General features: G+C 56.6%; 2 protein-coding genes across 5 annotated transcripts in view; one reads left to right on the top strand and one right to left on the bottom strand.

Moving 5' to 3' along the window:
• Window positions 1-942: 942 nt before the first annotated feature.
• ATXN7L3 (ataxin 7 like 3) lies at window positions 943-7,032 on the top strand. 2 transcript variants are annotated; one of them, XM_007455102.1, is made up of 12 exons: window positions 943-1,078; window positions 1,377-1,509; window positions 1,713-1,884; window positions 2,076-2,173; window positions 2,359-2,381; window positions 2,708-2,753; window positions 2,963-2,991; window positions 3,314-3,382; window positions 3,652-3,695; window positions 3,969-4,040; window positions 4,134-4,291; window positions 4,405-7,032. In XM_007455102.1, exons 1-12 carry the CDS (start codon window positions 1,028-1,030, stop codon window positions 4,551-4,553), a joined length of 1,044 nt encoding a protein of 347 aa, XP_007455164.1. In that variant the 5' UTR covers window positions 943-1,027; the 3' UTR covers window positions 4,554-7,032. The 2 variants fall into 2 exon arrangements, with proteins under 2 accessions (XP_007455164.1, XP_007455163.1); XM_007455101.1 differs by having other exon boundaries at window positions 2,687-2,753.
• Window positions 7,033-7,108: 76 nt separating this feature from the next.
• Window positions 7,109-10,085, bottom strand: part of TMUB2 (transmembrane and ubiquitin like domain containing 2) — a 4,806-nt gene continuing 1,829 nt past the window's right edge. Inside the window, exons 2-3 of one of the 3 annotated variants that reach the window (XM_007455099.1) lie at window positions 8,643-9,191; window positions 7,109-8,376 (exon numbers count right to left, since the gene is read on the bottom strand). In XM_007455099.1, coding sequence (XP_007455161.1) covers window positions 8,010-8,376; window positions 8,643-9,166 — 891 coding nt within the window. In that variant the 5' untranslated portion in view covers window positions 9,167-9,191 and the 3' untranslated portion in view covers window positions 7,109-8,009. The remainder of the gene's footprint in view (window positions 8,377-8,642; window positions 9,192-10,085) is intronic. The other 2 variants (XM_007455100.1, XM_007455098.1) reach the window with 2 other exon arrangements.

Genomic DNA, 10,085 nt, shown 5'->3' with positions numbered 1-10,085 from the left:
CGGACCGGCGCCGGCCTCCGGCGGCTCGGCTCTCCTCCCCCCAGTTGGTATGATGCAGCAGCAGTGCCGCAGGGACGGGGGAAGAGCCGAGGCCCGGCCTCCTACCCTCCCCAGTGCCCCCGGCTCATTTGTCAGTCCCCACCCCACTCTAGGCCGGCAGCTCCTTAAACTCGTACCCACCGTTCAGAGGGGCCCCGGACTGTGGGCGCTGTTTCTGAATCCTTTGGTGGGGATTCCTGGACTTTGGGGCTCTTGGAGAGACTTCCGGGCTGGTCCTGAGGGAGGGAGGGTGGTTATCTAAAAGAAGAACAGGTAAGGGGAGTGCCCAGTCTTGGCCTGCCATCCCACCGGACTCTACCTCCTCTTGCTCATGGTGGCTAGAAATGCCCCTCTAGCTCTAGGTTTCTGTGGGCTCTGCTCCCCTTCTGTAGTGGCAGGCTTATTGCAAGGGAAGATAGAGTGGGGTGAAGGTTGTAGGGTCCTAGGGCCATTCCTACTTCTGGTAGTAGTACCCCCCCAAGTGGACATCCTGGCTGAAAGCAGAGGTGGCTCTGAGGAGAGCCTAGCAAAGGGAGCGGAGTGTATTTAGGAGTCTGTGCAGTTCTTTGCCACACCCTGTGGGTTTGCTTTGAGGCCTTAGAGTTCCTTCTCCTCCCCCTGCTGCATTGCACCATGGGTATCGAAGAGGGGTTTGAGTTTTGGGGACCTGGGGGGAAGCTGCTGTCTCCTGTAGATCCAGACTCTGATTGGCAGTAGAGTCCAGGGCCTGAGTTCAGGCTTGGGAAGGACTAGGCTGCCCTGGGGTTTCAGGCCCTGAAGGACCATCCAGACTAAGTGAGCCTAGGCTTTAGGGAGAGGTAGATCCCGATGCCACCATTGAGCTCTGGGCAGCGAGGTGCGGAGGGGCGGTGGCAGTCATCAGAGGTGTCTTGGACTCACACCAACACCCCCACCCCCATGTGTGCAGCCGTGTTGCCGCCCGCTGTGCTATGAGCAGTCAGAGCGCCGTCTCCACAAGAGTTTACAAATGAAAATGGAGGAAATGTCTTTGTCTGGCCTGGATAACAGCAAACTAGAGGTGAGGGCTCCCCCACGTGTGCCTCCAGTTCTTTCTCTTGATGTTTCTTCGTCACTTTATCTGGCATCCGCACCAGAGAGGAATTTGGGTAGTCAGCCTTGTTCCTTAAAGGGAATAGCCAGCTAAGAAGGCCCGAGGATCCAGAAGAAGAAAGAACTCGAAGTCAAGATGGGGAAAATGGCAAAGAAAGCATTATTTTTGACGAGGGCGAATTGGCAGGAGATTTGGTTGGTGAGAGTTGCTCTCAGTCCATGGGACTATGACTCTTGTGACCCTGGATGTTCTCCCCTGGGCCCAGGCCATCGCTCAGGAGATATACGCGGACCTGGTCGAGGATTCTTGTTTGGGATTCTGCTTTGAGGTACACCGGGCTGTCAAGTGTGGCTATTTCTTCCTGGACGACACGGACCCTGATAGCATGAAGGATTTTGGTGAGCTTCAGGGTTGAAGGAGAGCAGTCTAGCCCTGTCCTGGGAGTGCTTGGAGGGTCCTTCTCTGGCAGCTGCACCACAAGTAGAACGTGGAGCTCCTGTGAGCTTAGGCAGGGGCTTTGAAGAGGCCATGGGGCCATGGGTGGGAACGAGAGGTGAGGGTCCCCTGCCCGCCCTGATCGACACGCCTCTCCTGTCCCCAGAGATCGTGGACCAGCCGGGGTTGGACATCTTTGGACAGGTTTTCAACCAGTGGAAGAGCAAGGAGTGTGTTTGCCCCAATTGCAGCCGCAGCATTGCCGCCTCCCGTTTTGCTCCCCATCTGGAGAAGTGCCTGGGAATGGGTCGGAACAGCAGTCGAATCGCCAACCGCCGGTGAGGGCTTCTCCCCCTGCTAGAACCAGAACGGCTCATCTTTTGCAGCCCGTCCCATGGTGTAGCCCTCCAGGGGCATTTGTAGGGCACAGAGGGTGGGTCATGCTTGGCCCCAGATGCTCCACTATACCTGTGAAGTCGGGGGCAGAGAGGTGGCAGCCTTGACCCTTCCTCTTCCCTACCCTTGGCAGGATTGCCAATAGCAACAACATGAACAAGTCTGAGAGTGACCAAGAGGATAACGATGACATCAATGACAACGACTGGTCCTATGGCTCAGAGAAGAAAGGTGTTTGGGGATCTGGGGAATTTGGGGGCCATTGGGGTGAGGCGGGCTCGCAGGAATTGGGTATGTAACGGTCACAAGTTGTTATCCTGAATGAGGGGGGAGAGTGTAGCTTTGTACTTTCCTTTAGGTGCCCTTAGATTGGGAACTTAAAGTGACCCTACCTTTTATCCTTTTGTCCTACACAGCCAAGAAGAGGAAATCAGACAAGGTGAGAGCTGGGGCAAGCATGAGGGAGATTTGGGCGAAGGACACATACCCTCCCCTTTGGGTAGGGAGTCCTCGGGTGTCTTGACTCAAGTCTGAGGTCGTTGGGTACCTCTCTGGGTTCTGGGATGAGGGTGTCTGGTGGGCAGGAGGGCAGCAGAGGCCTTGGGGGAAGGTGGGAGGAGGGAATATGGGTAGACGGGCCTCTTACTGATGGGGAAGAGCAGGAATTTGAGGATGTTTCTTTGTCAAATCTTTTTTCCTTCCCTGGGTTCTCGGCTCCCCCTTATCGTTACCCTTTCCCCAAAGCTATGGTATCTCCCATTCCAGAACCCCAATTCCCCTCGAAGATCCAAGTCTTTAAAACACAAAAATGGTAAGTGGGGCTGGAACAACGGGAGTGATTCTAGCTGTGTCCTCTGGGACTCATTGCTGGAGGGCAGAGGGGGGCGCGGGGTGCGGGCCGGGGTATCGAGGGAGGGCCTGTGATCCTTCTGTCACCCCCACTTCCTCTCTGGTTATTTTCAGGGTTCTCTGTCTGTACCTCTGCATCAAACACCCTTCCCCTTCTTTTTTCTTCTTCAGGGGAACTTAGCAATTCGGATCCTTTTAAGGTGAGTAGGGGCTGCCCCTTGTAGGTTCCCTCTCATTGTCCTTGTTGTGAGTTGCGTGGGATTGGACAAGTGGGGATCAGAATGCTGACAGCCAGAAGCACTAGATGGGGTATTTAGGTCTTGCATATGTTTGTTCTCTGTAGGTCCCAACCCCTTACCCCTGTGCAGGTGGGATGGAAGGGATAGTTGGAAAACTGCTGGGCAGTCTTAAGGCCTCACTTAGGAAGGGATGAGAGGGACTGATTCTGCACCAACACCCCCCCCCCCAGCCTCCCTTCTTTGGCTGCCCCTTCTCTAACCTGTACCTCTGGTTCTTGCCCAGTATAACAACTCAACTGGGATCAGCTACGAGACCCTGGGGCCGGAGGAGCTGCGTAGCCTGCTCACCACGGTGAGGGACCAGGGAAGGGGAGGCCCTCGGGAGCGAGCTGAGCCACAGGCAGTGGTTGAGGCCCTGAAAGAGGCTGCTGACATAGCAGTGAGGGCACCTAGGTCTCTCTCTGGAATTAGGTTTCCTGGCCATTGGTGGTCTGGAGCCGTCTGCCGTGGACACCGTGGGGCCATTTCTGCTTACAGTCTAGCATTTGTACAGAAGAGAATGTCTAGTGTCTAGAGTAGGCTTTCCTCCATCCCTCCTTTCAGCTTATATTCCTCTTCCAGCAATGTGGGGTGATTTCTGAACACACCAAGAAGATGTGCACAAGGTGAGCTCAGAACCTAGGAACAGGGCCAGGGGGCCCTCCTGCACACTCACCCTGGGCACGGGTCGGGAGTACCCCTGGACTTGAGCAGTTGGACTCCCACCCTTCCCCTCCCCTCTTCTAATGGTCAGGCCTTAGGCCACAAACTGGGGGCTCTCCGTTCATCCCTTCCCTGCCTGTGTCCATCCCTCCCACCTCTGCTGAGGGGAGGGGCTTCACCTGTATTCCTCAGACCCTTCCTGCCTTGTCAGGGTCTGATAATTCTCTCCCCACCAGGTCCCTGCGCTGCCCCCAGCACACGGACGAGCAGCGGCGAGCCGTGCGGATTTATTTCCTTGGACCCTCAGCGTGAGTGACCCTCCAGGAAAGGTGGTGGGTTGTGGAGGTTAAGGATGACGATTGGTATCCCTGAAGCCCTTCTCTGGCCTCTTCCCTTTCCAGCGTCCTTCCAGAGGTCGAGAGTTCCCTGGATAATGACAGCTTTGACATGACTGACAGCCAGGCCCTCATCAGCCGGCTTCAGTGGGATGGCTCCTCCGATCTCTCACCCTCTGATTCAGGTTCCTCCAAGACGAGTGAGAATCAGGGATGGGGTCTAGGTAGGTGATACAGCTGGGCCCCAGGGGCTCTCTGCCCGAAGCCAAGGACGGGGAGCACCTTGAGTTCCCCTGCCACGACCCTCCCCTCAACCCTCGCGCCTCCTTCTCTTCAGGTACCAACAGCTCCGAGTCACGGAAAACCAAGAAAAAGAAATCCCATCTGAGCCTGGTAGGGACTGCCTCTGGCCTGGGCTCCAACAAGAAGAAAAAGCCAAAGCCTCCGGCACCCCCGACGCCCAGCATCTACGATGACATCAACTGACTTGGGTGCAAGGGATAGCCTTTGGCTGAGCAGAGCCCTCCCTCCCGACCCCCACCCAGGTGGCATAGCCTGGCAAATGGACGGCTGCTGGGGGTTTGGGCTTGGGAAGTTTGGTGGGCCAGGCAGGCAGAGGATCCAATTATGCACCCCTGGGGGGTGTCAGGGTCTTCTGCGATGGAGCACGAGCCCTCGGCGTGCAGGACTCAGACCTGGACATATTATGCCTTGGACATAAGTTCGGTGGGGAGGCGGTTTTCCTATTTATTCTGTGAGTTACTGGATGTCCAGCTAGGCCAGGGGCCTGACCTGGGCACTGTGCCAGGGCACTGCCGCCCCCCACCCCAGGAACTGGACTAAGCCCTGCCGAGGAGCATCGTGGCTACCCGGGAGGCGGTGGGTTGGAAGCTGAGCCTGGAGGGGGCCTCCCCCAGCTGCCCTCAGCAATGTGAATGGGTCCGGTGCTTGCAGCTGAGGAGCAGGGCTGGGCGTGTCCTGTCTGTGTGCAGAAGAAGCCTATCAAACGCCCCCATCCCGGGGGTAGGCAGGCACGGCGAGCTGTCTGCTGAGGTAGGCGTCCAGAACTGCCGCCGCCTTCCCTGCCCCTCACAGGGGCAGCCCTTTCCCCTCAGTCCCCATGGGCCTCCTTGGCAGCAGGAGCTGTCCTTTCGTTGTTGGGTGCCAGGAAAGGGCCTCCAGCCTCTGCAGCTTCGAGGGCAGCGGGAGGGTAGGAAGAGGGAGCTGTGTATCAAAATGACTCCCCCCTACCTCTCCTCCCTGACCCAGGGCTGGCGAGGAGTGGGGCCCCAAGGTGAGAGGGAACGGTGCTGCTTTATTTGAAATGTTTTCTTACCTCATTCCCTGCCCCAGGAAGGGGCCCAGCCTCACCCTCCTGGGGTGGCCCCATGTTCCTCCTGCCTACCCTGCCCCACTGCCCTACCAGGGCAGCCCAAGTTCCCAACTGCTGCTTGCCACCCCCTCTTTAACCTTGACCAGCTCCAGTTCCTCTCTCGATGCTCCTGCCTCTGAAGCCTGCCCTGTTTCCCCTTCCTTAGCCGCTTTTAAGTTATTTATTCTGTACTTGTGGTTTGGGGCTCTGAGGAAAATCCTGATCTTTTACTTCTCCCCCTTTGCTAGGAGTGGGGCAGGAAGAGAGGGTGGTCTCTGTGTTCTGGGCTGTCAGCGGAGGGGGAAGGGGTGCCATGCCTAGACAGTGCCCCTCTGTGGGACTGTGGTGCCAGTGTGCCCACCTGCCTGGTCTACATCCAGAAGAGATGTATCGCCCCACCTGCACGCGGGCACCATGGTTCTCAGGAGCCGAGCTGGAGGCCTGCAGTCTGGGCGGGGAGCAGAGCTGACTGACACAGGGATGGAGTTGACCCTGAGCCATGTTCTCTGGCACTTGCAGGACGTGTCCCCTGTCCTCCTCCCAGGAGGAGCCATCCCACATTTGGGTAGCTAGTACCCAGGACTGGTTGGACTGATTTGGGTTAGGGACCCTAGAGGGTTAAGGGAACAAGAGATAGGGCTGTAGTACCCTGTCTGGAACCCCAATCTCCCCCTGGGGTGGCTCTGATTGTGGCTGACGCCTGGTTACAAACTGGTTTTTAACCCAAGAATTGTTGATTATTTTTTAAAAAGCCCAATTTTGGCAGGAGTTAGAATAAATCCTGGGGCCTGGGCTCCTCTGTTCTCGCTCTTCCACAGCCTTCTCCCTCTAAGGGAAGCCAGAGGGAAAGGAGGATCTCAGCCAGCCTCCAGCCTGCTCCCAAATGAAGACTTGGGAGTAGGTTGAAGGTGAAGGGAGGAAGGCCACGGGCCACTCTTCCTTCTGAGAGGCGGCTGCAGCTCAGGCCCTAAGTCGCCCTTTGACCCTGGCCTCTCCCCCCACCCTCCTGGTTGGAGGAGGGGGAAGTGGGAAGTAGTTTGGGAACTGGTTTGTCCACATCCACTTCCCCGTTGCTCCCTGGCCCCGCCCTCAGGGCACAGCCCCTGCCCGGGCTGGGTAAGAGATGGGCTTGGTCCAGCAGAGACCCTGAGGGAGCAAACCCTTTCCTTCCGGGGAGAGTGAGCCCCCTACCATGTAGTTGAACAGGGGCTAGGAGCTCCCCACTCCCTTCCCTCTAACAGCAGGCTGTGTGGGTTTCAATTCCCATCCTTCCCACCCCGGCTAGGTGTCGTCCACCCTGTATTCTATCATGTGTCTGAGTGTGTGTGGGGGGGTTCTGTACTAATTTCCATGGCCGGTGGCTTTTCCTTCCATGCATCACTCCCCCCCGCATGCCCAGGGGCCACCCGCCTGGCATTACCGCATGCTGGGGTCATTGGGGGAGGGGGGTGGGGCTCACGCTGTCCTGTGGTCTTGAGATTTTTATTTTTGCATATGTAATCCATCCTGTACAGGTAGCTAACTTTGTAAACGCTGTGTATTCCCCCTGCCCCCATGGCTGCTGGTGTAAATAAACTGCATCTCCCGTTGGTAGCCCGGCCTACCCACCCTCATTCCTGTGTTGCTGGGGGCAGAGCAACAGCATTCTCTTAAATGTCACAGGAGACTCCACGGCCACAAAATGGAACTTTATTCAGTCACAGGTACGGCCCTCCATCCAAGAGCCCCAGAGGCAAGGGCCTGGGGCCCAGTGCTCCATACCCAGAGCTCGTCCTTGGAGCTGGGCAGAGTAGGACACTGGCTGAGGGCCAGAGCTGCCTCTTGCTTACAGCCTTAGGCCTAGGGTAGCAGCAGCTGTGGCCCGGCCTCTCCCAATGCTGGGGGCTTGGCTTTGTGCCCCAATCCCCTTCCTGACTGAGCTCTATGAGGGACTATTTTTTTAAAAAGAGAATATAAGCAAAGTGCTTTGAAAAGAAAAAGAACACTGGAAACCATCCAGAACACAGAGAACACCCTATTCCTGCTACGGGGTGGAGGGAGAAGGTGGAGGTGGCCAGGTGCCTACAGGGAAGGCTGACACAAACTTCACTCCTGCCCATGTGATTTCAGTCTCAAAAGATGGATATTCCACTAGGGAACCGAAAGATACTCCAGGCTCCCTATAGAAGTATGCTGGGGCCATGCTGAACTGCCCTGACAGGCAGCCCTGGGGGCTGAGGAGCAGACATGCAGGATAATGGAAAGGGCTAGGGCCACGGCTGGGAGGGAATCCTCAGAGCCCAGGCTCCCCACTGAGCTGGAACACCAGCTCACCTCTGAACTTCAGGACCTTAAAAGCGAAGGAAGATGACATTCTCACTTCTACCTGAGTTGTGCTTGCACAGAGGGGCTGTCTGTACCCTCGTGGACGTGAAGGGGAGGCCCCGTGCCTGCCTCCTGGGTCCTATGGAGGGGGACCCACCACATCCTTTCCACCCTTCCCTCCCAGGCCCTTGGGCCCAGCTCTGGCCAGGAAAGGGGGGAGGCCATAAAGGAGGAAGACCACGCCTTTCATTTTCTCCCTACGGTCCTTATCGTCCATACATCCCAAATACTAGGAAGCTGAAGAAGACAGTGACCCCCACCAGGGAGACAGTGGCAGGTGCTGTGAAGAATTGACGGTAATTGATACGGAAGTACCAGACCACACCCAACAGCACCACAAACACAGGCACCATGAGGCTGCCCACACTGACGCCGAGGCTGGGCGGCTCAGTGGCTGAAGAGGGGGCCAGGGAGGCCGAGGGGCCTGAAACAGCTGACCCAAGGGGTGAGTGGTGACAGTGAATCACACAGTTGTCGGTAATGTTCAGGGAACGCAGTGTGCGGCCTGGGTCCTGCAGCAGGCGGCCCTGGTAGATCAGTTTCATCTGGGTTTCTTGTCCAGGGAAGTATTTACTGTAAGGATGAGAGAGACAGAAGGACAGACAGAGGGCAAGGAATGAGAAGGCCGAAAGGCCTGGACCAACAAAGCAAGGCACGGGGGGTGGGGGGTGGGTGGGGGATTGCAGGGTGGCTTTCTAAGGAAGTATTCCCCCACCCGCCCTGTAAGGGCCGCACCTGACGCTTCCCTGCTGCTCCCACGTCTGTATCAGCCTCCTCCAAGAAGACCAAGGGCTGGGGGCGTGGGGTACAAGCAGCCTCCCACTTCCCAGCCCACTTACCTCTTCAGAGCACCCACAGTATCCTCTGGCCTGGCCACAGCCAGCTCCTCGGTGTCATTGAGGAATTTGAGCCGCACATTGATGAGGCAGGTGCTATCCTCAGATCTCTGGGGCACCTCTGGACCGCTGCTCCCCAGGCCTGCTTGTCTTTTGGGCAGGCCTTGGATGTCAAGCAGGTGCTCAAGGCTGGGCTCAATACCACCCCCAGCTCCGGGTTCCCCTGTGGAGTCTCCCCCACCTTCGCCAGCCTCTTCAGCCTTCTCATCATTACCCTCTGATGGATGTGGGAGTTCGGTTGGCTCTGGGGTGACTTGGCCTGCCACCAGATGGTCCACATGCCCCAGGTGGAGGACGGATGTGTCGCCAGCTGACACAATAGTGCCCAGGAGCTGGTTGCTACCGCTGTCGGCTACGTAGGTAGAGAGCCAAGCTAGGACCAAGGCTAGAATCAGCACCGCCACACCTGCCACCACAGTCACCTCATTACCCACACCCTCAATAAGGGTGACATCAGAGAGCTCCATGGCCTGGCTGCTGACTGGGTCCACACTGCAGGAACAAAGGGGGATAGCATCAGCATGGCATGAGGGGTCGCAGCCAGGTTTCCTGTTTGTTTAGGCTCTAACTGACCCAGCCCTGAAAGAAAATGGAGTTCAGTGTCCTGTAGAGACACAAACCTTCCGAACTCTGGACCCCCAGTCTACAGCTAAGGACTTACCCCTTGCCTCTAACCTGAAACGCTGGCTTCCAGGTTCCACGCCCTTCCTCTCTCACATTCCAACCCCCCCGCCATAAGCACGTGGATCATCAGGAAAACCTCACAGCTTTGTTGCTGCTGCTGCTGCTGTTACTGTTCGTTGCTTTTTTGGCAGGTGGGGAAAACATTTGCTTCTGTGAGCCCTGAGTTTCTCTAGGATTTTTATCTATTGGTAAAGCAACTATGCCCCCCCCCTGAGGTGCCTCTAAGGTGGCTTCAGAGAAACCAAAAAAGCCCGGAATATTTTATTTGGGGCCCCTTTGGAGGCATAGCGCAGCCACTCTTGCCAGATTGTGTCATTTGAACTCAGTCTCATTCATGGTCATGGATCTAGGTCCAGATGTCAAGAGCCAAAGAAAATTAATTTATCAAAAGCAAAGTCAGACCAACCCAAAGGGACAGCTCAGTAGGGGCCATCAACAGACACTATGCAGTGGACATCGTGTCTGCCTCCTCCGAAATTCTTCTGGCAGCAAAGCAGAACAGACACCAGAAGCACCACCCCCCTGGGTCACTGTAGGCTCACAAATGCAAAAACACTACCTGCATGGAACTGATTCGGACAAGATTCCAAAATGGCTCTCACAATCCATATCGCAATCTCCCCTCTTGTCCTGTGTTCTCCCTCGGCAGTTTCTTAGAAAGGTAGGAAGTATATCTGCTTGCTCCTTGGAGTACCTACTCTT

This window comes from Lipotes vexillifer, unplaced genomic scaffold (genome assembly GCF_000442215.2).
Source record: "Lipotes vexillifer unplaced genomic scaffold, Lipotes_vexillifer_v1.1 scaffold1639, whole genome shotgun sequence".
Lineage (NCBI taxonomy): Eukaryota > Metazoa > Chordata > Mammalia > Artiodactyla > Lipotidae > Lipotes > Lipotes vexillifer.
This window is presented reverse-complemented; position numbering and strand designations above follow the sequence as displayed.

What these genes read in the sequence shown, in the direction of transcription:
- ATXN7L3 (XM_007455101.1), top strand. Translation starts at nt 1,028, where the DNA reads ATGAAAATGGAGGAAATGTCTTTGTCTGGCCTGGATAACAGCAAACTA. An exon ending in CTATGGCTCAGAGAAGAAAG is followed by an intron (nt 2,174 to 2,358) that starts GTGTTTGGGGAT and finishes TGTCCTACACAG; the next exon opens with CCAAGAAGAGGAAATCAGAC. An exon ending in TATTTCCTTGGACCCTCAGC is followed by an intron (nt 4,041 to 4,133) that starts GTGAGTGACCCT and finishes TTCCCTTTCCAG; the next exon opens with CGTCCTTCCAGAGGTCGAGA.